General features: G+C 49.0%; 9 protein-coding genes across 9 annotated transcripts; 3 read left to right on the forward strand and 6 right to left on the reverse strand.

The window, feature by feature from the left end:
* Positions 1-1,200: 1,200 nt before the first annotated feature.
* On the reverse strand, positions 1,201-2,263 carry F4807DRAFT_457048 (Rdx family-domain-containing protein; the record flags this gene model as incomplete). The annotated part of the gene is made up of 2 exons (XM_048000978.1): positions 1,201-1,821; positions 2,147-2,263. 2 exons carry the CDS (start codon positions 2,261-2,263, stop codon positions 1,201-1,203), a joined length of 738 nt encoding a protein of 245 aa, XP_047857483.1.
* A 1,439-nt stretch (positions 2,264-3,702) lies between these two features.
* F4807DRAFT_306349 (GGL domain-containing protein) lies at positions 3,703-4,762 on the reverse strand. Its single transcript, XM_047994991.1, has 3 exons — positions 4,547-4,762; positions 4,008-4,303; positions 3,703-3,945 (listed from the first exon to the last, which is right to left on the reverse strand). The coding sequence occupies exons 2-3, from the start codon at positions 4,298-4,300 to the stop codon at positions 3,825-3,827; spliced, it is 414 nt and encodes a 137-aa protein (XP_047857484.1). The 5' UTR covers positions 4,301-4,303; positions 4,547-4,762; the 3' UTR covers positions 3,703-3,824.
* Positions 4,763-5,970: 1,208 nt separating this feature from the next.
* F4807DRAFT_412327 (eukaryotic translation initiation factor 3 subunit A) lies at positions 5,971-9,475 on the forward strand. The gene has a single exon (XM_047996773.1). The coding sequence runs from the start codon at positions 6,113-6,115 to the stop codon at positions 9,332-9,334; it is 3,222 nt and encodes a 1,073-aa protein (XP_047857485.1). The 5' UTR covers positions 5,971-6,112; the 3' UTR covers positions 9,335-9,475.
* A 588-nt stretch (positions 9,476-10,063) lies between these two features.
* F4807DRAFT_306391 (uncharacterized protein) lies at positions 10,064-11,389 on the reverse strand. The gene is made up of 2 exons (XM_047994992.1): positions 10,828-11,389; positions 10,064-10,728 (listed from the first exon to the last, which is right to left on the reverse strand). The coding sequence occupies exons 1-2, from the start codon at positions 11,075-11,077 to the stop codon at positions 10,103-10,105; spliced, it is 876 nt and encodes a 291-aa protein (XP_047857486.1). The 5' UTR covers positions 11,078-11,389; the 3' UTR covers positions 10,064-10,102.
* Positions 11,390-12,885: 1,496 nt separating this feature from the next.
* F4807DRAFT_457052 (uncharacterized protein) lies at positions 12,886-13,913 on the forward strand (the record flags this gene model as incomplete). Its single annotated transcript, XM_048000979.1, has 3 exons — positions 12,886-12,976; positions 13,079-13,219; positions 13,342-13,913. 3 exons carry the CDS (start codon positions 12,886-12,888, stop codon positions 13,911-13,913), a joined length of 804 nt encoding a protein of 267 aa, XP_047857487.1.
* A 1,417-nt stretch (positions 13,914-15,330) lies between these two features.
* On the reverse strand, positions 15,331-16,308 carry F4807DRAFT_457053 (uncharacterized protein; the record flags this gene model as incomplete). Its single annotated transcript, XM_048000980.1, has 1 exon — positions 15,331-16,308. The coding sequence occupies one exon, from the start codon at positions 16,306-16,308 to the stop codon at positions 15,331-15,333; it is 978 nt and encodes a 325-aa protein (XP_047857488.1).
* A 2,171-nt stretch (positions 16,309-18,479) lies between these two features.
* On the reverse strand, positions 18,480-19,841 carry F4807DRAFT_412340 (uncharacterized protein). The gene is made up of 3 exons (XM_047996774.1): positions 19,466-19,841; positions 19,189-19,415; positions 18,480-19,127 (listed from the first exon to the last, which is right to left on the reverse strand). Exons 2-3 carry the CDS (start codon positions 19,210-19,212, stop codon positions 18,570-18,572), a joined length of 582 nt encoding a protein of 193 aa, XP_047857489.1. The 5' UTR covers positions 19,213-19,415; positions 19,466-19,841; the 3' UTR covers positions 18,480-18,569.
* Positions 19,842-24,147: 4,306 nt separating this feature from the next.
* Positions 24,148-26,124, forward strand: F4807DRAFT_306602 (uncharacterized protein). Its single transcript, XM_047994993.1, has 5 exons — positions 24,148-24,406; positions 24,797-25,039; positions 25,102-25,327; positions 25,484-25,518; positions 25,571-26,124. Exons 2-5 carry the CDS (start codon positions 24,893-24,895, stop codon positions 25,934-25,936), a joined length of 774 nt encoding a protein of 257 aa, XP_047857490.1. The 5' UTR covers positions 24,148-24,406; positions 24,797-24,892; the 3' UTR covers positions 25,937-26,124.
* On the reverse strand, positions 25,711-27,127 carry F4807DRAFT_306653 (uncharacterized protein). Its single transcript, XM_047994994.1, has 2 exons — positions 26,398-27,127; positions 25,711-26,345 (listed from the first exon to the last, which is right to left on the reverse strand). Exons 1-2 carry the CDS (start codon positions 26,942-26,944, stop codon positions 25,957-25,959), a joined length of 936 nt encoding a protein of 311 aa, XP_047857491.1. The 5' UTR covers positions 26,945-27,127; the 3' UTR covers positions 25,711-25,956.
* Positions 27,128-27,923: the final 796 nt, after the last annotated feature.

A 27,923-nucleotide genomic window follows, 5' to 3' on the forward strand; every position in this document is an offset into this window, starting at 1 on the left:
TATTCATACCGACTTCCTCGTCTTCTAGGTTCGGCCGCAACCGATAAATTGCTACGTATGCACACCTCACCCGGTACTCGAGTCTCGATTTTGTCCTCGCCCAACGATCCCCATTGGAATCTTGCTTGCGCCTTCAGCCGGCACCCACGGCACCAAAAACCCTCCGACCGCCAACGGGCGTTTTGATAATGCTGCCTCTCGAGTACAACTTTTATGACCCACCGCTTCCTCCGCGAACCACACATGTCCTTGTGACCTCACTTTACCTCAGAACGGATGACACACAGAAGAGATGATGGATGGTTGTTGTTATTACACGAGAAAAGAAATAAAATCAGGTTTTTTCATTTGGAATGGTCTCCACGAGTGTCCCCAGCCCGCTTCAGCGTGGCCATGGTGACAGGGGAGAAAGTCTAGACAGTTAATTTTGTTTCCCCGAGACGTGAAACTTACGAATTCATGCAATGATCTGCTCTCACGGTTCGTGCTTTGCTGCTTTGCCTTGTTTAGTTGTCAAGTGAATTGATACGGCTAATAAACTTTTATGTTGCTTTCTGGATTTCCTCCAATACGCTGGTACTAACAACTAAAAGAGCCTCGCGAATGACGTCAACCTTTGGTAACCTTGTATCCATTGCCTTTCTATGCATAATAATGATTGTGTAGGTGGGTAGACACTATATATGCCATTGAACTTCAAATATGATGTTAGACTCTGCTAACAAAGTACCTAGTCTACGTGTAGAAATGATACAATTAGGGGAAGAGAAGTTCGTTGTATTGGAGATGTCAAGGGGGAGCTCAAGACGTATAGTATTAACTCAGAATGTTTGGTTTAAAGACGGTGTTGCCATATTCTACGGTATACCCGGCAGCTATATTTTACTTAGATCCTACCATCATCACCTAAACCGCAATACTCTTGACACCCCTGATTTCGTACAGTGGAATAGGTAGCTATCCGTGTACTAATTTATCCAGGCGCCCACTCAAGTACAGCTAAGTAGCTTCTCGACAACATCTAGGCCACGAGGGGCCATACCATCTTACGGGTCTACCTGTTAGCTAGCTAGCCTTCCCTCTTATACGACAGCAACGACCATGGAGGTGGGGGCGGGGAGATAACCGATTCGAACTCATACGTAGGATAGGTAGTTCCAACTTCACAGCTCTCTCTTTCTCTCTCTTCCACTCGCACACTCATTTACAATCCTCGCACCCGCCCTCTATCTTCGCGTTCGTCGCCGCGCTCTCCGTCCCCGGCCGGCACGCCCCGCCAATGTTCTCGTCCGGGTGCGTGTTCAGGCCCAGCGCGTTGTCCTTCTCGATCTTGGCGAGGCTGACGCGCCGCTGCTCTTTCGCCCGCGCTTCTTCTTCCTGCGCGGACCGGGCTGCTTCTGCGGCGCCGTAGCTCGACGGACTGGTATGATGATGAGGTTGTTGCGATTGGGGGTGCGCGGTGGAGGGGAAGGTGGACGAGGATGTGGATGAGGGGGCCGAGGGGGCGGCGGGGGTAGGGACAGCGGCGTGGTGGTAATCCTTGTCCACGTGCCCTAGGTTCCGCCCCGGCTCGATCGCGTCCCGGACTCGCCGCTTCAGCTCTTTGGTCTCCGGGAACCCGCCGTCGGTCTTGCGGTCCCAGAGCACGCGCTTCTGGATCGCGGGCTTGGGGTCCGACGAAGTGGGTGAGGTGGAAGTGGAGGTGGGGGAGGGGCTAGGCTGCGCGAAGACGATCTCGACGACGAAGGTCCCGCCCGTCGAGGGCTGCAGCGCTACTTCGCCGAGGGAGGTCGAGAAGGTCGAGAGGAGCTCCTGCGCGAACTGAAGGTGTTTTTAGCGGCACGTGTTAGCCGAGATGTTAGAAAAAAGCAAAATTGTACGTAGATTGGATTGGGTAGATAGTAAGCTAAGCTTAGGAACCTGGTAAACGGGGAGGATAAGAACGGATGGCGGGGTTCGTGGGGTTTTCTCTGCCCGTGGTGGCTGATGTGATATGTCACTAGGAGCAAAGACAAGGTCTCGGGAACGACGAATCCCGGGAGGAATGACCACAGAGGGGATTGGGAATGGAAGACGACGAGAGGTTATAATACGAGCCTTCTTGGTTTCTCCCAAGATATAGACGGGCTGACGGGCTAAGACTTACGTAGGCGGCTCTAAGCATCCATTTACATTGCGTACAGAAGCGGATGGTGACACGGGGCAACGGATATGGAGAGTCCGGGACTGTGGGGGCCGAAGCCGCGATCGACGTCTCTGCCATGATTAGAAAATATGACCTTGGAAATAGCGGCCTTATACCGTTTTGGAAGTGTAGATATGCTTTTCGGATCGTGACTGCAAAGAGTTCACTAGACGTGGGGTGCTATGACGACGTTGGAAGCGAAGTACATGGATACATACACACGGCGCAATTGAACTTTGAACGATAAGTGAGCTAAGATAAGATCAATCCGAGCTTTGCGACTTGCTGTTCAAACTTTCGCGACTACCAGGGAATGAGGGGCCAACCTGGGCATTGAGTTAACCGTGTCGTTAACGCTGATTGGGCGATACTTTCCAAGCCTACGGTTCGCAACGGCCTTCAGCTCTGGCACCTACCCGTTTGGAATATACAGCGCCGCATTAATGCCTCTAGATCTTTTCCAAACTTTTTTATTTTTAATTTTATTTCCATACATACAGCTAACCCTTTGTTTCATTCTTAATGCCTCACATCCACCTCGAAGATCCTTCTTCAGATATAATATTAGGGAGTCAAAGAGGCGACCACTAAAACCTAGATCTGCTCGCAGATTATAATCGCGAGACCTGCGATGTTACATCGACGCCTTGTATCTTCGGAACCGAATAGGTGATTTGCCGTCTCTGCGGCACGCTAAATCCGTAAGCAATCGCCTGCAGATTTTAGCACCCCAAAAGTCCAGAGACAATTTTCAATGAGCGAACCATACTGGGTAGGTCAGCAGCCTTCTGGTCAGACCGCTAGTTTACCTGCACGGTGAAAGTTGGAGGCCGTAAACTTATGAACTAAGTCAGATATGAACGGATGGGAGAATGATAAGGGTCCAAAAGGGAGAGATGGAAGGATCCTTCAATGCTAGCCTCATTACCCGCGATCTACATCTAGGATCGCGGAGAGTGATATTAGGTAGTTACTGACATACGGAGCCAAATGAATTATTCTTAACATGAAACTTGAACACAAAACACAACATCGGAAGCCAGGTGGGAAGATCACTCGTGCTGTTGAATGCGAGTCTTATCAATGAATAGACGGACTGTAATTGGTAATCGTAACAAGGAAATGTTGTCATTCATCGAGTACCGACAGAGTCGACAAAGGAAAGCGGAAGAACAATACAGTCATGAACGAACAAATATTACATGTTGACGAGCTTCTTCCCTGGACTCCGTTTCTTCCCCATAGTGGACTGCCCTGTCCAGAAAACCAACCAACACATGTGCGTATTGAAGTATTGTCGGTTGTTGTATTATCGTAACACGGCCGATAGTCATCGAGCCTCGGGTATTGTAGTAGTAGTAGTAATGTAGTAGTAATAGCTTTTTCGATTTCCATCCCCCATTTTGCTGTTGTCTTTCCCTTCAAAAGCTCCCGTTCTCAGCAATGTGCGTATGAAAAATTAAGTTCCGCGCGGGAAGTCGATGAACGAAGCAAAAGGCTGCCCATCGCTGAAATCAGGTTCCCCAAAGTTTACAAGCCTCATCGCAACGTAAATCCCACAGAACACGTTATTACACTCGATATAGGCTGAGTAGTGCGCTCCTCGAGCAGGCCTTTGCTAGCTTGTGGTATTCGCAATTTACATTACCAAGCAGCATCCACCATTCTGAGGAGGCGCGTACGGATCTTCGCCCCGGGGGACAGCTCCCCATACCGACGGAACCATGTAATCCCTCGTGCTGTTGCAGTATGCGATGATGCTGCGCGATGTGTTAATTAGACCATCCACGATTAACTTTGGTTATTGTTTGCTTCTTCTCACCTCCTAGCTGCCTGCGACACGGGAATTCGCTCTCGTTCCAGGTCTTCTCGTAGCCTGCTGTTCAGTTCGGTGAGGCGTCGTAACTTCAGATCGGCCATAGATTGCTTGTTTTTCTTGATCTGCGACGGATCGCCAACATCCCGAGAAGTGTATTGAGGCATGTCGATGGCTGCGTTGGGAGAATCGATGGAGTCGAGGGTTCCTGATCGAGTTTCTACGGGTTGTGGCTGTGTGCTTGGACCACTTGCAGCGCCTCCCTCAGTCTGAGAATCGTGAATCTCTATCGAAGACATAACCTCAGTCAGTATAAAAAGCTCCTAAGAGTCATGTCTCATTGGCGATTGATCGGCTCGCGAGCTGTAGAGATTGGTATATTCTCGTTCGCGTTCTCGCAACTCCCATTACCCCCTATCGGAAGGGAGGGATGCAAGGAGGAGCTAAGCCAATTTCCAATTCGTCCGTATCGGGGATCAGGGAATCGGGAACTATTTCAATCGAGACAGTTGGCGATGAGGAGGCGGAAAAAAAGACTTACAAACCAAGGCGATCTTAAGAAGAAAAGGTTTTAGAGATTAATAAACTTCGAATGGCGACGAAGGGGGCGCGACGTCAGGACGTGGTTGGTTCGTCGAGTAAGAAGACGTGAAGGAGAGACCATGGGCTGGAAGCTGGGGAATAAGGTAAAAAGAAGAGTTGGCTGGGCGAGTTAAGGTTAGTACATACGAAAATCGAATGTACTAAAGCACGGCGTAGCACTGGGCAAAGTCCTATCTCCTTCTCGATTGGCTAGAAGGATTAGAATATGGGGTTCTTTCCAGGGCTCTTCTTGCAGGCTGGGAAATTGGGAAATTGGGACCCGTTTCGAAGGATGGTTCGCTAAAGGGAATAAATTTTGGAGCATTGGCCACGGGAGTTCGATGAATCAATTGAGCTCTTTCCCTGGTTGTTTTGGCTGTTTTCTTCACTAAACTTTAATGACAGCGGCCCTTCAGCGCTCTAGGTTCTTTGTCAGGACTCAGGAGGTACCTCCGTACTATGTACCACATATCCACCCGGGGCATCTTACGTGTAGGTCTCGCTGCAAATGGAAAGCTTCCAAGCAAGGCTTACCTTACACATGCATATTAAAATCTCTGTTATTCATTGATAGCGGGTCCTTATTTTAAAATCCCCTAAATAAGGCAGGATAATTATTCTCTGAACAATCCAAAATGATCATTTCGCGTTGGTAAGATTTTTTCACAATGACGGGTATTGGGCATTATGCGTGGGAAGTCGAACCAATACTCTCTATGCATCACTTGGGCTCCAACATTTGAAGTAGAGGGACTCTTCTGCTGTACCCCCTAATTCGGGGACTATCTGACTGCTACCTCACGGACTCGTTATCCAGGCAATCGGGAAGCTTTGTTTTTTTTATCAGAAGCACTGACGTGAGAATGTTTATGTTCAAGTGAGTTGAATAATTATGTCCAATAAGTCCAATGGTCGAGTAACGACTATAGTTGTTGCTCATTAGTCTACTAAGGTATGCATGCCGAATTGCTTAGGTGTTTAAAAGGATTCAATTCGATTGTAGTATCAACGTGTGGTTGACAAAATTTGATAGTGACTTGTAACATAGAACTAGATGGATTGTATACCCGTGACATCAAATATAGGTATATTGATATTAGGTAGGCATGTCATTCCATACACATCATTACATCCATGATGGCGAATATCAATGAAAATGAATTGAATCCTAATTCCTAGCTTTAAGCATAACCTTAAACAACCCTTACACCTGGCAACGTCGGTTCGTTGCGAGACAAAGATTAGGTAAGCACGATAATAATTTGGTACGTGCACGCGACGGGAGGAACGGATTTACGCACCATCCCTAAGAACTTAGGCATCCACCCGCCCGTTCTACCCTCCAAACAAAAAAATCATGTGACTGCGAAAATTAGCCCGTGCCCCTCGCCTTCCTAAACCCACACAACTAAGTGGCACAAATCTAAAATCTTCACATCATCAGACTTCCTTCGCGGTTTTTTTCTATCCCAACGTCACCCGGCCGCTTCAATCTCCTCAAGCCATTTTTATCAAGGAGATTGCCCAAGATGCCGCCCCCTCCGCATCAGAAGCCTGAGAACGTTCTCAAGCGCGCTCAGGAGCTCATCGGTGTCAATCAGGCTCCTGCCGCCCTCAATCTTCTTCATGACCACATTACCTCCAAACGTTCGCGAAATGTCCCCATCGTATCCTTGGAGCCTGTGATGCTCCTCTTAGTCGAATTATCTGTCGAACAGAAAAAAGGCAAGCTAGCCAAGGATGCGCTCTACTCATACAAAAACATCGCCCAGAACACCAACATCAGCACTATCGAACTCGTACTGAAGAAGTTTATCGAGTTGGCCGCGGAAAAGGTTACAGAGGCACAGAAGAGGGCGGACGAATTGCAGTCAAGCATAGAGGCGACTGCGACGGAGAATATCGATGACTTGGAGGCTAGTGAGACGCCTGAGTCCATCCTGCTGGCCACAGTTTCCGGCGAACAATCCAGAGATCGTACCGAGCGTGCGGTCGTCACACCATGGCTCAAGTTCCTTTGGGAAGCCTACCGGACTGTCCTCGATATCCTGCGAAATAATGCGAGATTGGAAACACTCTATCAGAGCACGGCCATGCAAGCATTCGACTTTTGCCTCAAGTATCAGCGAAAGACAGAGTTCCGACGACTCTGTGAACTCCTACGTAATCATGTTCAGACCGCTGCCAAATACTCGAGCCAGATGCATGCCATCAACCTTAACGACCCGGACACCCTACAACGACATCTAGAGACCCGCTTTCAGCAATTGAATGTCGCCGTTGAGCTTGAACTCTGGCAAGAAGCATTCCGAAGCGTTGAGGATATCCATACCCTCCTCAACCTTAGCAAGCGTCCCCCCAAGAACATTATGATGGCCAACTACTACGAGAAACTTACTCGTATCTTCCTTGTTGGCGAGAACTACTTGTTCCACGCCGCTGCATGGTCTCGATACTATACTCTCCTCCGACAGTCAGCGGCTGTCGTGGCCACCGGCCAGAGCAAGAAGTCTGATAACCCATCCGCCACGGACGCCGATCTTCAAAAGGCCGCCTCCTTTGTTCTTCTATCAGCTCTCTCGATTCCTGTCATTAGCACTTCGCGATCGCGGGGTGCCATGGTCGACTTCGACGAAGCCAAGAAGAACAAAAATTCGCGTCTTACTCACCTCCTAGGCATGTCTACCGCGCCTACTCGTGCTGGCCTATTCCGCGATGCGCTCTCCAAGTCACTCCTAAAGCGTGCACGCTCGGAGATTAGAGATCTTTACAACATTCTCGAGGTTGATTTTCACCCCCTCTCTATCTGCCAGAAAATATCTCCTATTTTGACCAAGATTGGTACCGATTCCGAAATGGAGAAGTACATTTTACCTCTCCAACAAGTCATTCTAACTCGACTCTTCCAACAACTATCTCAAGTATATGAGTCTGTTGACTTAGCATTCGTGGAGAGTCTTGCGAAGTTCCCAGATCCCTTCCAAATCTCTCGTGGAACTATTGAGAAGTTCATTATGAACGGTAACAAGAAGGGAGATCTTTCTATCCGTATGGATCATGCTACTGGAGTCCTCAACTTTGACAAGGATGTATTCGCATCCTCGAAGGCTGTCCATGCCGGATCGGCGGCTGGTTCTGCCGAAAGCCCGGGTGGATCTGTGCAACGCCTCCAAAGCACGCCGTCAGAGATCGTTCGTTCCCAACTTAGCCGGCTTACAACTACTCTGTACACTACTTGTTTCTACGTCGATCCATCTCTCCGACAACGTCAGCTAGAGGCCCAGCAAGCTGCGCTAACCAGAGCCAAGGCTGGTGCTGAGCAGGAACAACGTGAGACTCTAGCTCGTAAGGAGATCATCCAGAAGCGGAAGGAAGAGGCTTCTGAGCTCCAGGCGAAGAGAGAGAAGGAGAAGGCGAGACAGAAGCGCCTGCAAGAGCAAGCATTGGCTGAGGCTGAGGAACGACGACTCGCTCAGGAGCAAAAGGAGCGTGAGGAGAAGCGCCTCAAAGATGAGAGAGACCGTGTTCGCAGAGAGGAGCTCAAGAAGCAGATCGCTGATCTCAAGATTGGACCGAATGCCCTTGACATTGATCTCGAGAACATTGACGACCTTGATAGCAACCGACTTCGTGCCATGAAACTTGCTCAGCTCGAGCGAGAGAAGAACGATATCAATGAAAAGCTTCGCATTACCGGAAAGCGCATTGATCACCTTGAGCGTGCTTTCAGGAAAGAGGAAGTCAAGAAGCTTGCTGACGATTACGCCAAACAACGCGAGCGTGACTTAGCCGCGTATGAGAAAATGAAAGAACAGACTCTCAGGGAATCAAAGGAGAAACACAAGGAGAGCGTCGAATTGAAACATCGTCTGAGCCGTCTCATGCCACAGTATGAGTTGTTCAGGAAGTCTCTACACGACCGTCGTCGTGACGAGTTCGAGAAGCGTCAACGTGACGCGGAGAGAGAGCTAGAGAAGCAAATCACAGCTCGCAAGAAGGAATACCGTGAACGCAAGTTGCGGGAGAAACGGGAGCGGGAAGAAAAGGAGAGGGCTCTGCGAGAGGCAGAGGAACGTGCCGAACGAGAGAAGAAAGAGCAAGAACAGCGCGCCGAAGAGAAGCGTCTAGAGTTAGCCCGACTAAAGGAGAAGCGAGAAAAAGAGCGCCAAGAAACTCTCGAGAAGGTTGCCCTCCAGCAGAGACGAGAAGAAGAGGCAATGGCCAGAAGACAGACCGAGAAAGAAAAGGAACGCGTGCCAGCTAGACGGGAAGCAATTCCTATGGATCGTACGGCTTCAGGCTCCAACGATCGACCTGCTGGACCACCTCGTCTCAACCTTGCCGGTGCCAAGCCCTCCTGGCGTGATCGCGAGGCATCAAAGACTGCCGCTGCCCCCGCCGCTGCTGCCAGCAGCAATGGTCCACCCAGCCGTTCAAGTACTCCCATGGAGCGCACTGATTCCAACGAGCGGGCCTCGGGACCGCCACGTCTCAACCTTCCGGGAGCCAAGTCCTCCTGGCGTGACCGTGAGGCTGCTAAGGCAGCTCAAGGTTCTTCTAGTGGCGCGGGTGGTCCCAGGGATACCAGGGACTCCAGGGACTCCAGGGAGCCCAGGGAGCCCCGACGGGATTCCCGAGACAGAGATAGTGCACCGGCACCGGCACCGGCACAGGCCTCCGCTGAGACCCTGAAGCCCTCAGGTGCTCCTGGCAAGTGGGTACCTCGACGTCTCCGAGAGAGTCAAGGCTAGAGGCATTGAAGGACCGGCGTTTCGGGGGGTTTGGGTTTAGTACGTGACTCGCGTGTAACTTAGTGAAACACGGGAAGAAATAAAATGCTGTTAATTTGCCACTACAGCCAGAGTCACAAAGCTGAGTCGTTAGTTGCTAAAATTCTACTTGTCTATGCTTTCACCTGCACGTATTGTGAAGAAGCTATAGGCTACTAAATCTATGTACAGAAAGACCTCTCTGGATTCAGGGGATGATGATCGTGACTAGCCAACAATACCATCTCCGGCCTTCCCGCACTACCACGCAGCCCCAACTCGAGTCCTTACACATAAGCTCGTAGTTCATGTCTAATGTAATGATCGCTTTCTTCAGCCTAACCATCATACTGACAAGGTCGACAATCTTACTATTTCGAGGTATTCGTCGTTGACAGCCGCTTCGTATTTGAAGCTCCACCACAACTCTTCCATGGCCTTTGCAATTTCGGATGTGGCGTACAGTCTCGCGAATACCTGATAAAACTCTGAGTCCCTGGTGCTTTTGGTTCAATAGGCGATGGTGATTTAGCAGGAAGTTTTCGTGGGGAAGGGGGCCGCGGCATTTAGGGCGTATATTACGTTCGAACTGCTGTCGGAAAACGTAGCCATCCAAGTCGTCGTCCCATCGATATTCGAATTAGCTGGCCGTGTATATGCAGCTAATCAACATGGATCTGTGACATCCTTCTCGATCTTATGAACTTACTTATATTTCGTCTTCGAAATATCCGCACACTCTCGCCCCCATCATCTCCACGATGTACTAGGCAACACAGGGGTCCCATTGTTCGAGTACCGCAGCAACGAGTCGGCGCTGAGCTCCACGGGCCGCTCTTCCGTCGGTAATTCCTTGATGGGGTCGAACCCGGATAACGTGTACTCAGTCGGGAGCTCGTTCAAGGGCTTGCCTTCCAACTGCGGCTTATCCGCCGTGATCACCTCGTTGGCCGAATTACTGGGATCGGGGCTACCGTCGCCGTCTTCTCGCTGTCCCGACGGCGCGGCCTCGTCTTTCTTCCGGTTGGAGTGGTTCCGGCCAAGTCGGAAAGCGAGGAGTAGAAGGCCCCCCGTGGTCGAGACTACGGCGACAACACCGCCCACGGCTATCCCGGCTATGGCCCCCGCGCTTAGACCGCCGCCGCCAACGCTTGAGGTTGGGGCTGACGCGTTCGCTGAAGTCTCCGCTTCTCCCGTGGCTGCAACGTTTGTTGAAGAGGAGGAAGTTGGTGTGCTAGTAGTAGTACTTGCTGCCGTCATGCTCGCTCCTCCCAAGCCACCACCACCCCATCCAAAACTTGGTATCGCGGTGGCCTCTGGAGACACCGAGACCCCGGCGGCGCCGCAATACTTGATGAATCCCGACCGGAGTTCGTCTAAACACACGATAATTTAGCTTTTGAGACATCGCAGGATCGATGATATTCAAAATTTTTAAATCTTTTAAATTTTTCACGGCCTAGCGGAAAACTTACTTGCGACCCCCTCCGTCGAGTTATTACAGGCTGCCGAGGCGCAGGGCACCGAGCCCACACCGATAGTCCGCATGTTATTGCACAGACACTGCGAGTCTTCCGGCCCGGTGCAGGTCCCGTTGAGAGACTTCAGGATGCAGTCTTGCGCGCAGTCCGGCATGTACGTCACGAGGCTCGGCGTGGCGATGACGAGAGCTAAAGACACGAAGACGGGAAGGAGGAGGAAGAGGAGCAGTCGTAGGGACGCCATCGTGCTGCACTGGTTTTCGTCGCGTTTTCGTCAGGGCCCAATACGGCATACACCACTACGTCTTGTGGCGTTTTTGTCTAGAGGACATAGGTTAAAATCTCGAGATCGACAGATAGGAGACGAAAAAAAGAGAGAGAGCTTTTCATGGGAGAAGGGGGGGGAACACGCAGGGCTGGGCTAGGCAGGGCTCTCCGCCCGGTAAGGCTCTCCCCGGAGGATCATATAGCATCTCGATTGCGGGCAAGATTAAAGGAACGGCAAATAGATGATCTGATATGAGCCGCACTAGAAAGAGAAAAAAAAATCTGAGGTCGTAGTTAACCATCGGTTCGTCCGTTGTGGTAACGCCTGACTAGGGGTGGAAGATTACTGGGCTGCGGTGATCTACCGATTGGAAAGGGGGCGGAAGGAGCGTAGTATAGACGGGACACTACGCCGCTCTCATGCGGCGGCTGCTTGTTACCATATTCCTATTCCGGAAAAGGTGGATAGGACAGAGCCCGGTTCGGTATCGGAGGCGTAATGAGTTCAGGATATTTTTTGCATGTCTTCTTCAGGATGCGCCCTGCCGTACGCCGGATCCGAAAAGAGCGATAGGCATGAGGATACCATGATACTACTGGCTCCTTCAGTATGTCATTTCAGTGAAGGGGCAAACATTGAAGGGAGCCTGCCGCTTTTCAGGTCACTGGGGTTGCAATGAGACTGCAAGGAGGTGGGGTCTGCAGCACTACTATTTATATTGCTGGGGAGGTTGCAGAGTACTGTAGTAATAGCTGTCATATATCCTTGACCTGGCATGGATTTGCTTCCATGACCGGGCCCGGAATGTATTGGAGATATATGTGACCGGTCAGGTCCTTTGATCGGCCGGCCGAAAGAGGGACCTATCCGACGGCACCGAAGAGCCAACTCATATCCGGTAGCGGTTGATGAAACTTCGATATATATAGTTGTATCATTTGACTACCTATCTACGCCATCATTTGAAATTGCTAGTCAACAGTCTCGTTCTATTTTCCTCCATAGGATGGTACTTGTACTCGAGATCACAAATTTGATAATTATATTCAAGGACTTAATTATCGTCGTTTGAAAAGAAGCTTCCATAGACTTGGCTACGCAAATATGCTAGTTATCAACCCGCTCTCAATATAGACAAGTGTACCATGACAAAATGTACAAGAATTAGTGAAAGTTTTAATATGTGTCTTGTGTGTAACATTCTTAGAGACTATTTTGATGATATCGTGACTACGACATGTTTGTTCATCAAGATCCTTGACAGCATATGACTTGACTTTTGTGATACGAATAAACTAACTGTGATGCTTATTGAATGAAGATTGCATACAACTTAAACTTGGAAGTGACACAGCTGTCAAACTCAGCAACATTGGATTGAATATGACCCTGGGTTTCACGGCAAACTTGTTTCTATCAAAACTGTGTGATTATACATGACATGGATAACAAACAGTTGTTTTATTAGATATACAAGCGTTTTTTATGATGTTTGACTATTATAGAGTAAGTGATGCTTTGGTTCGTTGACTAGTAGGTAGCAATGACATTAGACGATGAGTTAGCCGCCTCTCTATTCACGTACACGTATGTAGTAATTGCCCAAGCAAGTGATGGGCATGTCTGAATAAACGTTGTAAAATACCATGGTTCGTTAGAATTTCTATTTAATCAAGTTTTTTTTAACATTCACATCGTCCCTCGCAAAATTGTCAACTTAACTTTAGTGATCACTACCCGTATCCTAACTACTAATTGTAGAATCATCGTTCTTCTGTTATAAAATGGCACCTCTAACTGACGAGGAAATCTCGGAATTCATTGTACACGAGGTAAAGCCAACTACAATACTCGTGCTCTTAACAAGTTGCCAGGGTCAGTAAAAATCTTCGACGCTCTTGGATAGTAGATATTAGGAATTTGGAAGAGATGATCAGTAATAGAGAGAAAAAGGAGTAACTAATGAACTGTATCTAGGAACATGGCCTGATACAGGATTTGGTGGTGTCCTCAAGAGATCCTACCCAGGCGCCTACGGTCGATACCAAGCCCTTTGCGCCGAACACGTTGACGTAGATGGACGTCCCAACGACGATCTAGCGGGATCCTGTCATATAAGTATGGTGCCCATTGGCGATATACCTTTTCTTGTTGAAACCCACCCCTGGCTTTAAGAGAACCAGGCGTTGGGAAGTTTCCCAGGTCAATATGATGATAAAATTCCTAACTACATGTTTTAGTTCCACCCCTTTCTGTCGACCATGTTAGCAAACCGGTTCCGCCCGTCTATATTGCTTGTATATTCTCCAGCTTCGGGGACGGTCATCGAAATTGGTTCGACAAGTCAAAGCCAGGCCGGAGCCCAAAAGCCTTGATTCGAGCGCAGACCGCCAACGCTTTTCAACAAATGAGACAGCAACTCAGGGAAATGGTATTATATCGTGCTCAGGAGGCAGGCCGCTTGGCTGTACCAGAGAAAATAGAAGAGATACCGCAGAAGCTGGACTGGAAGGATACGGGCAAGAACGTGAAAGTTTGCTTGCATAAATTTAACGGCAAGGACTTTCAAATGGATTGGGAAGAGGTGGAGACTATCATTAAGAATAACTTCTTCGACTGGGAAGGCGAGTGGCTTTTCCTCAAGAAGCGCTCTGAACAACACTCCAAACCCAGTCCCAGTCCCAGTTCTGGACACCGCTCTAGTCCGAGTCCTGTGCGGAGCTCTGGCCGTCATTTCAGCCACCACTCTCCGCACCGCCCTAGCTACGCCTCTCGTAACACTGGACACAGCTCTAGCCACCATCACATGTAACCCCCCTGGCGACCTAGGGAAAGATTGCGATATTGATACATAGGTACCTAGATAATCACAATATAACAAATATTTCAACGTGATATTGAATCTTTAGATTTTGGAAGTTAGAGAAATCTACCCATTTTTGTCATAAGATACAGTAGATTCCGGGTAGTCGATAAACCGTCTACAGTAAAGTTCACAGATGACTTATGAATATCATGTGCCTAGGTGTAATTGATATCGAAGTTAAAAATATGCATACTACGTGTATGGTGTCCCCACCTCCTATTGCTAATGTAATCAAGGTCGTTATTTCTCTACGATTAGTCGATAACTTTAAATAGACGGATGTCAACTGTCTATTGTGGGGCAAGTCAACTTCCTCTCTCAATCTTGTATTGACCAATACATAGAACTCTCATGTGTGCGAGCATTGGGCCTGGACTGCTCGAGGTGCTGCCCGCTTGCTAATGACGTGCCATTCTCACTTATCAAAACTCCAAAGACCTTGACGCTTTCAACGTTGCCGTCTGATATATACCGCCTAGCTAATTGAAAGAAGAGGACTATTGCGAACATCGACACCTAGCATTGACTCGACTAAATTGAAGAACAATTAGAAAGGAAAAGGCTGCTCGGTTTAGGGCACAAGTGGCCTTGCCATTCCCTAGCCTAGAAGACCCGGAGGTCCGGGTTCTATCAAGGCTATTGGATCGCCGGGTTAGAATTCACTTGAACGGAAACGGCTTGCTTAGCCTTACATTAATATTTCCGCCCTGGTGTGAAGACTTGCAGCTACATGGAACATAACAGTCCGTCAACAAGCCGGCGTTAGAATGTCTAGGAGGTCAACGACTCGCACGATTCCCTCACCTGCCGGCCGAATCAGCTCCCGCCGTGGGTATGCATGTCTTAGACGCGGTGAGACTTAAATGCCTATCTCACGTAAGCTGACAACATGGACAAGACAGTAGTGTCTATTATTGCGACTTAAGCGGGAATAGTTGAGTAACACAAACCAATGCCGTGTTCGAATGCAACTTCAACTCAAATTCTGTTGTCAGGAACTCTACTAACGAGACCCCCCTAACATTAAGAACATAGATAGCTAGGTACCGGTCCATCTCACGAAGTGCTGCAGATAAGGACATGGGTATGTATGAAGCGAAGTAGTTCGATGCTAACTACGTTCCTCATAGTTAAAAGAATAAATATCAACAAAGTATATATATCCTAACGCAAGGCACGACAACCTTCAAATACCCGCCACGCTGGACGCCCGGACGCCACCCTTTAATGCTATGCCATGTGAAAGCCCTCTTTTCTATGGCTGGCTGTCTTCGGCCGCTTGCCAATTTCATCGAATATCATTAGGTTTATTATATTAGTCCGCGGAGATCTTCGTGCCTCTACTATTTTTCAACAAAGGGAATCATCCTCCTGTTCCGTGTTGGTGCGTGTACCCGTGTTCGTGATATGGGCTGTACGTCATCGGGCTCACAGTAGGCGTCGTAGGTGTTCTCTGAGGAGGGTACACCACCTCGGCCGGCAGCTCGACGGCGTACGTAGGGATAGGTGAGGTCGGCTCGTCATGCCCTAGTTCTGCCGCCAGGAGTGGAACGTCGGATGTGCGTTTGTAGCTGGTGTCGTCGGCCTTCCCATGGCTATAACTGTCCGCTGGAAGTTCCTTCCACTCTTGATGCGAGTCCCCTAGCTCCGCAGCCCCAAACTGCGTGTTGTGGTGCGCATACGCAACAGCTGGCGATGCCATTGACGAAACGAAGCTCTGGTTACCGGCCATGTTGCTGTTCGAAAGCTCGACATCGTGATTTGTCGTGTGTACCGATGGAGGGGGAGGGGTTTGTGACCGCCGCTTTCGTGAGTACGCCCACACGAACCACGCTAGGAGCCCCAACCCGACGGTACCGAAGCCGATACCAGCGCCCAAACCGATTTTTGCGCCTGTAGAGATGGCGCTCTGTGCTCCGGGGGTCAAACTTGCCGTCGCTTCAGGTGAGCCCGACGACGTCGACGTTGGCGACGTGGATGACGTTGACGCAGTGGCTGCCGCAGCCTGTGATAGAAACGCGTCCTTAGACACAGCGATGGTCACGCCGGTGCCCTGGCAGTTATTTTCCATGGTATCATAGACGGCATTTAGATCGCTCGGGCTGTTCTTCGCGACACACGTGGCTGTGTTATAAATGAAATTCCCCTTATTCTTACACAGGCACTCATTCATCTCCTGCCCCGTTTCCCCCGAACATTGCGTCTGGTTTGCCGCGTCGGTGAGGCATTGTTGCGAGTCTTCAGGGTATGCCGAAAAGTCGTTTTGGAGTTGGGCCGCTGAACCTCGTGCCTGGATGGTGATGCTGAGGAGCAGCGAGGTCGGCAGCGCCAGGAACTTCATGCCGGGTTGCCCTCGTGGAGGTAAACGATAGTAGGGTAACACTTAGGTCTTCGGGAGATGGGCTCACGTCTAGAGGCAGTTTACGGTCTGAAGGTATCCGAGTTTGTAGTACATTCGCCCTCGGTGGTGAGTTGCCACTTAGACCCGGAAGATTTACGGTTACGGATGAAGAAAAAGAAAGGAGAAAAAGGAAAAAACCGTGCACGAACTTGCCCAGAGGGCCCATCACAGTCTGGAAGGGTACATTATGTAATTTGCTTTTGATCAGCCTCATGGGTCTCCGGTCCAATGATGAACAGGATCCTCGCATGATCGAAACGGCGCCCCTGGCCTAGCAGAAGTCCAGGCCTGGAACACTAGGGCGGTCAACGTTCTGGGAAATCCTAGGCAGCACATAAATTCCTCAGTGTTATGGAACTTAATGCCAAGTTTCTATAATCTGGTCGTGTTATGCCGGTATAAATTCATCTACGAGTTCTCGTGGCGGATTTCGCTTCAGACGCGCTTATCGAGCGAAGATGTGATAGTATGTAATCCCAACTCCACGGTTGAGGGAGCCGGCTGTGCCCATAAGCCCAATATGACAATATCCTTCTGCCGTGTCTGGGGTTCCTCGTACGCTAGATCGTTGTTAATTTGTCGATGCTACGACAGGGGGCAGTGCCGGGCACCAATGAAAACGCGCTAATACCTGGTCGTTAGAGATTTGCACGCTTGGGCCATGCCACCATCGCAGTTTCGATGTATGCAAAATGTGGGTTGTCGTTCATTAGCCCTTTCATTTCTTCATCTCTTTCATTTTATGTACATACAAGCCCATACTACTAGGTAATATCCTAGCTACGTAGGTGCCGGGAACAGAAAATTCCGCAATACGAAGTAGCCTACTTGCCCTAGCCCCCTCGCCCCCCCGTCGATCATTACCATCGTTGCGGACGGTTGGAAGGGGGACGGGGGGGAAGAACGTTGAACGTATGTAGGAAAAAGGAAGAGAAAAGAAAAATAAACTCGTACACGTGTATCTACATACACACTAAAGTCTCGCGTGTCCTCGTACATACAAATGCCGTGTTCTCCGCCCGTCGCCGTGCCCGTTGGCTTCCCAACACTAATAACACCAACGCCAACACTAAAATCAAACAACACTAACAGACGTATCTAACGGGCTGCCACGCGCTCTTATTTGTCGTCATTATTGTTGCCTTTTCTTCTTGCTTATCTGCTCCGATTTACAACACGATTCGGATTATTTTTTTCGATAAAGAAAAAAGAACGGCGCGCCCGCGCCGCTGGCGGGTGCCAACGGGTCCCTCTTTCCCACCGCTAGGGCTGGGTGTTGGCTTGGTCGGTTGTGATTTGTCCCTCGGTTAAGCGTGTGTTTAGATGTCTTGGCTAGGACGAAAAAACACGCGAAGTCCGATAATTTAAATGCGATCTGCCGCCGCCCATTGGGTCATGTAAGAATCCTATCTGACGTCGTTGATCGTATTGATGCACCGTCGTCGTCATCTATCTCCTAACGTGCATTGTGGCCTATGCACTATTGGGATAAGAGATAGCATTGAAGTACATAAGGTTGTGTTATGAAGGAAACCTGTGAGACAGTCTATGTTAGGTAAAAGGGATCTTTTTCGAAACTGCTGTCTGATCACTTTTTTCGCATATGAAGTGTTGCTTTTCGAAGAATGCGTCACTTCTTGAGGATAAGAGGGCCCTCTTTGGTGGTTGCTACACTAGCTTCAGGGGTATCATCGAATCATACAAAGTATCGCACGATCTCTCAAGTGATGTTGTTTTGTTTAGGAACACTGTCAAACGTTCCGGTCATAATGTATATACCTGCAACTGGGGAGTATCTAGTCGTAACACGCATTCCTGCCCGCCTTCTCTCAACCCCTCTTCGCGGCACCGGCATCCGCAAATCAGAACAAATACGCCATTGGAAGAGCAAATCCATGGAGTTGGAATCCAACATGAAAAGCTTCCGTTCACATTGCCAGCCAATCGAAGAGCCAATAAACTCCATCCATGAAGCCAGGTGATGATATACGTGAGTATTTGCCTGTTTTTTTCAAGCCGTCCTCGTCAATTCCGTAACAAAAAAAAAGAAGAGAGCCCATAATTATGGGAATAAGAATCATTTGGGTATGAGTAAACTCGACGTCGCTGAAACCGATGTCTTGATATCGTAGAAGGACAAGGAAACGTAGCGAAGATGTAATGGCGAGTGAATTTACGGCAATGATGTGTTGACTAATTGGTTAATGGCCTCCCAAGTCATCCCCATTGATCCCGTTAGTGGGGAGCCTATCCGGAGATTCTTGGGCACTCTTAACGCCGTTAACTTGTGTAATTTGTGGTGACTTAGTGGAAGGAGACAAGTTCTCGCTAGCGTAATCTAGAGGCTCATTCGATATCATGCTCCGAGGAGTTAGGTGAGCAGCGTTTTGCATCGCCAGCTTCTGTTCATCGTTAAGAAGGTGAACTAGACCTTGCTCGAAGCATAGGCGCGCATAGTCGGGGTCGTCCGGAGTGACTGCAACAAGGCCCCTCCGAGGGACACGGTGCTCCGGAAACGGGGTTTTGCTCGGTTGATATCGTCCCGGCTTGTCTTCGCCTACCAGCTGCCCGTTGATATAATGCTTGGATCTTGGCGCAAATCCTCCTCGACTTTCAGCATCCGGATCCTGCTTCCACTTTGCCGGAGTAGAAAAAGTTGCTAAAGCCGATTCACTTTCCGGGAGTTCGCAGTAGCAGATTGACAATTTGACATTGCGAAGGTGAGGTATGGTGGGTACAATATAGAGGAAGTCCGATTCCTTTCGCTGGTCAGTTTCACTACAACGAGATTGATTAGACTAGGGAATCTGGTAAACTTACTTTGACAAAGAACATGTTGTCCATCTCGAAGAAAAGTTTTGCCGCCTCACCACGAAGCTTTTCAAGCCTCCTATAACCGACTGTGCGAGGATCGCCTCCGTAATAATCAGGCAATTGTTCACCTAGGTGGTAGATTTTGCTTTGCGTTAGAGAGTATCTATCTTGTTCAAGACGCCAAATAACTCTCTTCGCTATTTGCGATACTGGAAGACGCTCCCACGCAGTGTCTAGAAATTGATTAGCTACGGTCACCCCTGGAATATATTTTTCAACTCACATCTGGAGAGTTGCGTATCTTTCTCGCCTAGAAGAAGGGCAACTTGTGTATTGAGTAACCACTGCTCACGTCCGTCCGGGTTGCCAGTTGCCGATGGATTGATCGTGTCGTACCGAACCCCTAACGCCTTCGAAAACAGTTCAGCAATCTCCTTCTGCTTCGGGTCTGGACACCCATCGAGCCATCGTAACAAGGGAGGCAACTTGGATAGGCGAATCCTCTCCAACTCTTCCTGGTGAGCTCGGTGTATCTCGGCTTCGCGTGCAGCCCGCTCCGCGCGTTTACGCTCTCGCTCCTCCTCCTCTCGTAGGCGTCGAGCTTCCTCTTCGGCAGCTTCTTTCTCTCGGCGAATTCTTGCTTCTTCCTGTCGCTTGCGTTCTTCCTCTTTTCGTTTCGTTTCAGCTTCCTGTGCTTTCCTTTCTCGTTCCTTTCGTTCCTGTTCTTCTTTCTGCTTCCGTTTCTGCTCTTCCAGACGTGCTTTTTCCTCCTCCTCTTTGCGCTTCTTCTCTTCTATCTCTAGGCGAATCCGCTCTTCTTCTTCAAGCCGCTTCTTCTCAGCCTCTTGTCTCTTAGCTTCCGCTTCTTCCTTTTTCTTCTTCTCGGCTTCTTGCTTCTTCAATTCGGCCTCTTGCTGCTGTCGCTCGGCTTCTTTCTTTGCCTCTTCAGCAGCAGCCGCCTCTGCTTCCGCTTGTCGTCGCTTAGCTTCTTTGCGTTCTCGTTCAATTTGAGCCTCGTTGTGATCAGCGGTATGTGATTGGGGCGCATCGCGCATCTCGACATCAACGTCCTCAGAGGCCACAGTAATGCTCTTGTCTGAGTCCTTGCGGTCACGGTTCGCTTTCTTAGTTTTGGAAGGTTCCTTGCGATCAGCTTCCATGGGCCGCTGCCGTTTAGCGGAATCACGTGATACGTCACGTTTTTGCTGTCGGTTCTCCGGAGAAGAAGTATGTAATTGGCGTCTTTCTTTGCTCTCCGGGTCGAGCTTTCGCCGTTTGATAGGAGCCTCGCTATCATTATCTCCTAACCCGTGCCGAGGCGGTGTGACACTGGATCGATGTCTCTTAGCCGAGCCTTCTCCCATCGACAATCTATCGTTTGACTCGTCACGCCTAATGGCCTTTGTCCGGTCATGGTACTTCTCCGAAAGTCGATCAGGTCGCTTTTCATGTCCATCATCATTCTTTGAGTCACCTCGGTCGGTGGTAGAGTTATTCGATGCCATGCTTGCACGTCGCTGTTTCTCTCGATGTCCCTTCAGATCTTTGCCTGAGATGAGTTTCCTTCGAGGCTTTACGGCTTCAGTGTCAGAAGAGCCACCAGCAAGGTCCGAGTCACCCAATTTTGACTTGGTCGGCTGTTGTTTGGCTACGTGTGGAGAGGCTTCTCGATCAGATGTAGTCATGTGTGACGCTCGTTCATCCTTCTTCGGACGACCAGGCCCCCGCTTGGGCGAAGTTTGTTCGTCGTGATTACCAAAAGAAAGCGAACGTCTCTTTTCCTTAGGACTACCCGAAACTTTAGTTGAGCTAGGCTTTTTCTTAGCGTCATGATCACGCGACGGGCTCGATTGTCGGCGTTTAAGTTGTGTTTTGGTATCTAAGTTAGATTCATTGCGATTAGCGCGCCGGGATTCGTGGTCGATCTCACGATCACGGTCTCGCTTTCCAGGAGACTTCGTCTTAGTACCCTTAGGTGCCTTCTTGAATTCATCGTAAGCATTCTTCAGAAGATGTTCCTCATCCTTCCACAGAGGCCCCTCTCGACGTCTAGCTATCTCGTAATACGTCTGTCCCTTAATCCGACGTGTCGGATCGAAATTAGATGCGTTGAGCAAGAGCTTAATAACCTCGATATTCTCTCCACCAATAGCAGCCAGCATCGGCGTACCATATTCGTTTGGAAGGCTAGGAATTGGACGCGGATCCGCATTGGCACCTCCTAGGGCGAGAAGAAGCTCAACAACAAAACTATGGCCACCACGAGCCGCGTTAACCAAAGCTTCAGGATCGTCACAGCGTTCCTTGACTTGAAGTACACGGGTCACCGTCTCATTGTCACCTCGTGCTGCGGCTTGTCTGAGCGTCTTGTCATCGAGGTTCATATACAGTAGGTGGTTACTGGTCTTAGTCGATCGCACTGCGCCACCGCGGCGTTGTGCTGCTAACGAACTACTGCCTGGCGCGGTGGGTGAACGACGGGGACTCTCGGGTCCGTGGGACGAAAGAGTATCTGGTAAGTCGTGAGGTTGATGGTCTTCAGACGTTCTGCGCAGTTCTCCAACTCTCTCTTTCGCTTCCCTCAGAGCGGCCCGAATCTCTTCTGCGTTGTCCAAATCATCGGGTACTTTCTCAAGCGGCTCGTGTCCTTCAGCATCGGCCTTGCGGGGATTTACACCAGCTTTCAACAATAGCTTAACAACACCCAAGTGTCCATTTTCTACAGCATCCAGCAATGGTGTCTCTTTGTCGCTATTCCGACAATCTAGATTGCATCCCGCGTCGATTAGAAGTTGGACAATTTGCTCGTGTCCGTTGAGCGATGCGACCTGGAGTGGTGTATTGCCCGCGTAGTCAGCAAAGTTCAAATCTTCTGGCCGTTCTGTCAGTCGTTTCTTAGCAACATCATATTCGCCTTTCGCACAAGCCTTGGCCAGCAAAGTCTGGCCGTGATTGTCAACGTGCTTCTTGTGGGCCGGCATCCTCGCCGGTGATATTGTTGATTCACCGGTAACAGGAGTGGCGATGCTCCTCAACTTCGAGCTACGGGGATGGGGGCTTCCACTAGCGGAAGAATCGTCAGAATGATAATCGGTGGACTGAAGCGGAGCAGGGACGCGTCTCTTCTTGGTGCTAAAACCGTTCGAAGATTGAGACGGAAGTTGAGTGGAAAGGCTTCGCCGATGAGTTCGGCTGTGTGGTGAGAGCGAGCGATTTCGAGACGTGGAGTGTTTATCGTGGGGCAACCTGGCAGATGCAGATTTGGGGTCCTTTTCCCTCGCGCCAGCAAGATGTTCGAGGCTCGTATCTGAGATGCGTGGGCGACGAATTTTACGTGACTCGCTTTCATCATCGGATTCAGCTTTGGGTGCCTTACGTTTACCTGGTAGCAACCTGTCTACAGATTTCGACTTGTTTTTTATGAGATCTTTTGAGGATCTTGATTTGGATGACTCTGACCCAGACTCAGAAGGGACGTCGCCAGATCTGCGACGCCTATGGAGTTGGTCGTGGTTGCTGCGACGATGGGGAGGCGGAGACGCGGGTGCAGAACTGAGCCCACTCGAAGCATCTTTATTGCGTGGTTGCTTCTCCTTCGTGAAGAGCCGTTTTTTCTTCTCCAGTGAGGAAGCAGCAGCATCAGGAGTCACACCATTGCGATCGCCATCTCTACCATCTTTGCCGTCCTTCAAGCTCTTCCTCGATGGCGGTAGCACGTCGATCTCGCCATCGCTCTTGTCTTCGTGCTTGATCACCTTGCGTGGTTTCGACGGAGAGATGCCATCTTTCCCTGGAAGGACGACTGTCTCAGCATCTGAGTGCTGGTTAACCTCAACATCATCGTCCTGCGCACTAATGGCCGTCGTCGCAGGCCGTGACTCTTTGGATGAAGAAGGGGTTTTTGCGGTCAAAGGATGTTTAACGTTATTTGTCGTGGTGCTATTCGCTGTCACCGTTGGCTTCGGATCATCAGACTCAGCAACTCCCCGCTTTGGAGAAGCAACCGTTTTCGTGTTTGCGGACTCGACAGCATTCTGCGCATCCATAGCATTCAATTCATATACCGAAATATAATACAGTGCACCATGATGGCCACTCGTGGGTGACTATAAGGAAGAAGGTTCGTGGTTGAAACGCTATACAGACTTGGCGGACACCTAGGTATAGGCTACTCTACGACGAGACGATACGGTACGAGTACGAATTTAATGGTCGGTCGCGGGTCAAACAGCTTGGGTGGGTGAGCTGAACGGGATGTGAAAGGCGAGTTCGGACGGGCTTGGATTGGATCTTGTGGACACTAGGCGGGATTCAAACAAATCGAGTGTTTGCTAATATATCGCTTATGAACAGAAGTTATTGCGAATAATAACCACAGTCAATTGTGAATAATTTTGAATTTTGGAGTAGGAAATTATTTGCAAAAATTGAATGACACGGTAAAGGTTGGAAGGATGCAGCAAGCAAAGCACAGTTTAAGGGAAAATACGCTAGCTAACGAGAGCAAGAGCAATAACAATCCACGGATCCTAGTAGTAATAGATAGGCAGATGGGCAGGGCAGGCAATGGCAAAGCGCATAACGAAGGGAACTACACTGAAGACTTTTGGCCCAGCAGCCCAGGTGGAAAAGGAAGGCCAGACTGCCAGTCTGCCAGTCTGCCTACCTACACAAAAAGGAAAGAGAATCGGTACGAGGATACTCGATGGAGGCTATGCTCAAGATAGACTAGCGCAGCTTGTTAGTGTGGTGACACTAGGACTGTTTTCCCTGCGAAGCCAGTGACGATCAATTTCAAAGATCAGTCTAGCAGGCCGTGAAGGCATTTGATTGGTTGAAAGATTGGATACGGATGGGTCGGGTGGCCGGTATTTCCGCAAATTTGCAGAGTGAGCAGGAGTGAGCCAGTAAGAAAGCGAGTGAGATGAGGGCCTAAAGTTTTCTCTTCGCCCCCGACAGCGGCTACCCCTGCTTGTTTTGCCCTACTTGCACTCAATTATGCTTTATTGTCTTCAATGTTGTCTGCCTATCCTAGTGGTGCAGCTGTGCAGCTACCTGTACTACCTATGCAGAGCGTACGGCGCACTTGCTCAATGTTGTTTTCCGCCCCTCATTCCCCATTTCTTTCCAAGCTTTTCTTTGCTACGACTCGTCCAAATTTTCTCTCTTATTCCCTTAACAGGGCTCCATTATTGATTGTTACTAAATAAACTGCACATCTCCTGTAAGTCTTGTCTTTTTCAACCCGAGATTCTCTCTGGCTCACGGATTGTTTGGCAATCAGCAAAGCAGCCTGACCATCCTACGATCTGACCACTCCTCTCCTTTTTAAACGGATTGCTCAACCCACCTTCTCTTCTGATAAGGCATCCCGCGCTGATCGGCTTTCCCAGGTCCATGAACCAACCCTTCCATTCCATTTATCTCAAACGAGTTCGAAATTATTGATTGCGCAGTCCTAGCCTTATGTATTGTTCTATGGATTGATTACACGTGCGATCGCTTTTTCGCTTTTCGCCTTCGATGGCAAATCGCATCATATTAATATTCTAACTGATCCTTTACAGCAAAGGTTTGCATTAGGCATCCCCCAAGCTAACGCACAATTCGCCAGTTAATTCGCCAGTTCTCAACAGTATTACAAGTTCTGTAGCTCAGATCTTGCAGTCGAAACCCACCGAACTTGTCGGTGACCACTCATCATCTCATCATGGTTGGAGACTTAATGGATTCCACCTCCACTAACCTGACCCTCCCCGAATCTCTCGAGCAAGTCCGAATCACAACTTTACCCCCAGCGGCATACTACATCTCGGATTTTATCGCGCAAGATGAAGAGGATGCTATTCTAGAAAAAGTGCGGTCATAATCACTGTTTAATATGATGCTCGTTATGCCGGCCGCCTGACTATCCTGCAGATAGCCTCCGCGCCGAAGCCGCGTTGGAAGCAACTCACTCATCGACGACTGCAAACCTGGCCGTCCGATTTAGTAAATAACAAGTTGATGGACGTTCCGTTGCCGGCCTGGCTGAACGATCCGATTGTGCCGCGCTTAAAATCCATCCCACTTTCGAAAACCCTCGACTCATCCGACATATTTTCCTTCAGTCCTCATCAAAAACCGAATCATGTTCTAATCAATGGTACGTATGGATGCATATCTGCTTGGAACAGGATGTATCCTCTTTTTCTAGTGGATCATCATTCTCATCTTCACCGTTGCTATTATGTTCTCCGAGAAAGTAATGCTTTAGCCATAAGGTTTCATAATCTAGCTTAGGAGATTAATGCATAGCCAGAATATCCTCCTGGCATTGGAATTATGCCTCACAAGGTAAGAAGATAGAGTCTGGGATAGTCGTGATGAACTGCTCATCCTGCCACAGGACGGAGCTGCGTATCACCCCGTTGTGTGTACTGTGAGCCTTGGTGCTAGCCTCTGTCTCAACATCTACAAATCCAAGGACGATGGTAGTCTAGATCCTAAGCCAGCGTGGAGAATATTGCAAGAGCCTCGAAGCTTACTCATTACCACCTCTGACCTGTACACGGAGTTCCTACACGGTATCGAAGATATTACAGAGGATGTTGAGCTTTCGAGGGGCACGATTGCTAATTGGGAACTTCTCCGTTCGCCCGACGATTTTGCAGACGGCTGTAACATACGGAAGACCCGTACCAGCCTTACATATCGAGACGTGATGAAAGTGTCGAAGATCGGAGGCAAGCTTGGACTGTTCCAGAAAAAGTGATACTCAAGCATACTCGATGTTTAAAATACACCGGGTATCATTCTCCATTTTCCTTGCACCTTTTCGAGACCGAACATTTCACCATACCATTTTTTTGTGCCTTTGGCGGTGACACCAAGATTAACCGCGACAAACAACACAGCGCACATCAGTGTCCTGTTGTACAACTGGTCCTTGGGCGCTGCAACTATTGCTAGAGAAAGATATAGTGTGCATTCGCATGTATAATGCGGGCATACCAAGTATCGGAACAGACCGTCCTCTGGTAGCGAATACTTTTTCAGTCGAGATAGATAGCTATGGCATCTGTATTGCATAAACCACGAGGCGAGGAACATCGAGACACCAATTACCGTTTTAAAGGATGGTGTCTCGTTATGAAAAGACCTCTCGAAGGACTGGATTGACCCTATGCCTACTTTTTAGAACATTGCAAAGCAGAAAGATCTCATAGTACCTACTAGATCCCTCAATCCAAACGGCAATGCTTGTGCAGAAGTAAAACGCAGCTCCCAACAACCAATGAATAACCCACATTTTAGATGATGAAGGTCGGAGGATGGCTACGTTTTCATAAAGACGTCTAGCACCTTGAAAGCTCATCAAGAACCACGCAAGGATAACCTGGCTGATCGCCATTGACGACTCCTCGCTCGAAGCTTGATTCCTAACGATGAATTCCATGATCGATCCATGCTGGAGAAACTGGACTGCCCAGAAGATGGAGCATGATATTGAAAGAATGTAGAAGTGAATGAACCATGAGTGAGGGACTTTGCCAACGGACGTCAGCCGGCTAATGGCGCCGATGAGAAACCCATTCCCGGCTCTCTCGTCTTTACCATTCCCGACTGAACTTCGAGCGCCGTACTGGGTGAGCAAGCTTTGTACCGAGTCGGGAGTTGCCGCGATAGCCAACACAGTTGCGGCCGCAAGGACGTAGAAGAGTTGACAGCATGCCGCCGGACTGATATCGGTGGCGTAGGCGAGCAGATCCGATGCTTGCATTTTGAAGCAAGGGAATTCTCTATGCTCGAAGTTGACAACGCGGTGAATGAAGAAGCATGTGACGAAGTGTACATGTAGGTAGGTAATTTTGCAAACCTTTTTCGTTAGTGCTGTTTATCTACTTTAATACGATATTCCATTTACAGATATTTATATAAACAGTATAATCAATTATACAGATCTACAATCGCTCACATCCCAAGTGATATCATTTCATACAAGCAACAAACAACAGCCACTTATGTAACTACGGGATAGATTCAGTCTCTGACGTGGTTTATAAGTTCATTGCTAGCTAGGGTACGGGACCTGTGTACATTCAATCACCGTCGCTTTCTGGATCTTATATTCCGCTTCTAGCTCGCATTCTCACCCTTTTTTTTGGCGGGCGAAATCAGTTTCAGGTATAGACTACCGGGGGTTAAATCACTCCTGCCGTGCGAACGAGGAACATAAAGGCATTGGTACCTACCTAGTGAAGATTATCGTCGAGTTCTGAACCCAAATCAAAGTCTTCAGTCATTGAACCTCTTCTGATATCTAAACTCACTCCCTGGATAGGTAAGTGAATTGCGAAGAATCGTGATCTAGAGCTCTTCCCAAAAAGCTTATTGATGAATAGTTGATGAAGCAGGTCAGTTATTTGAGCACATTGCCTGTGTCTACATGATGCTAGCCCATGGTCTTCTATTGAATAAGTGCGAGCCTTCTTGTTAGCTAGTGAAGAGTTTACACATAGTAGGCTAATCTGTGGTATAGTGGTGTTGGTGAACGTTGAAGCGGCGTCAACCTTGGGATATGATTCTTCAAAGTATCAGGGAAGTTGTATATTTTCGCTAGAACTGTTTAGTCGGCCAATGTCTTCGCATGAGACCATTGTAGTTGACTAAACGATGACACATTATTCCGTCCGATCAAAATCAGCAACTCATAAATATGGCTTTTCATCCCTACCCAACTCAACTTCACACGATCTATC

Source organism: Annulohypoxylon truncatum (genome assembly GCF_022578515.1).
Source record: "Annulohypoxylon truncatum strain CBS 140777 unplaced genomic scaffold F4807scaffold_5, whole genome shotgun sequence".
NCBI lineage: Eukaryota > Fungi > Ascomycota > Sordariomycetes > Xylariales > Hypoxylaceae > Annulohypoxylon > Annulohypoxylon truncatum.

Excerpts from the sequence above, each read along its gene's own strand:
- F4807DRAFT_306602 (XM_047994993.1), top strand. The coding sequence starts at position 24,893 with ATGGTTGGAGACTTAATGGATTCCACCTCCACTAACCTGACCCTCCCC. Across the intron at positions 25,328-25,483 it reads GAATCATGTTCTAATCAATG|AATATCCTCCTGGCATTGGA; the intron begins GTACGTATGGAT and ends ATGCATAGCCAG. Across the intron at positions 25,519-25,570 it reads TTGGAATTATGCCTCACAAG|GACGGAGCTGCGTATCACCC; the intron begins GTAAGAAGATAG and ends ATCCTGCCACAG.
- F4807DRAFT_412340 (XM_047996774.1), bottom strand. The coding sequence starts at position 19,212 with ATGGACAACATGTTCTTTGTCAAA. Across the intron at positions 19,128-19,188 it reads ACAACATGTTCTTTGTCAAA|GAATCGGACTTCCTCTATAT; the intron begins GTAAGTTTACCA and ends GACCAGCGAAAG.
- F4807DRAFT_306391 (XM_047994992.1), bottom strand. The coding sequence starts at position 11,077 with ATGGCGTCCCTACGACTGCTCCTCTTCCTCCTCCTTCCCGTCTTCGTG. Across the intron at positions 10,729-10,827 it reads CTCGACGGAGGGGGTCGCAA|ACGAACTCCGGTCGGGATTC; the intron begins GTAAGTTTTCCG and ends TCGTGTGTTTAG.
- F4807DRAFT_306349 (XM_047994991.1), bottom strand. The coding sequence starts at position 4,300 with ATGTCTTCGATAGAGATTCACGATTCTCAGACTGAGGGAGGCGCTGCA. Across the intron at positions 3,946-4,007 it reads GTGTCGCAGGCAGCTAGGAG|CATCATCGCATACTGCAACA; the intron begins GTGAGAAGAAGC and ends CACATCGCGCAG.
- F4807DRAFT_306653 (XM_047994994.1), bottom strand. The coding sequence starts at position 26,944 with ATGCAAGCATCGGATCTGCTCGCCTACGCCACCGATATCAGTCCGGCG. Across the intron at positions 26,346-26,397 it reads CGTTTGGATTGAGGGATCTA|GGTCAATCCAGTCCTTCGAG; the intron begins GTAGGTACTATG and ends AAGTAGGCATAG.
- F4807DRAFT_412327 (XM_047996773.1), top strand. The coding sequence starts at position 6,113 with ATGCCGCCCCCTCCGCATCAGAAGCCTGAGAACGTTCTCAAGCGCGCT.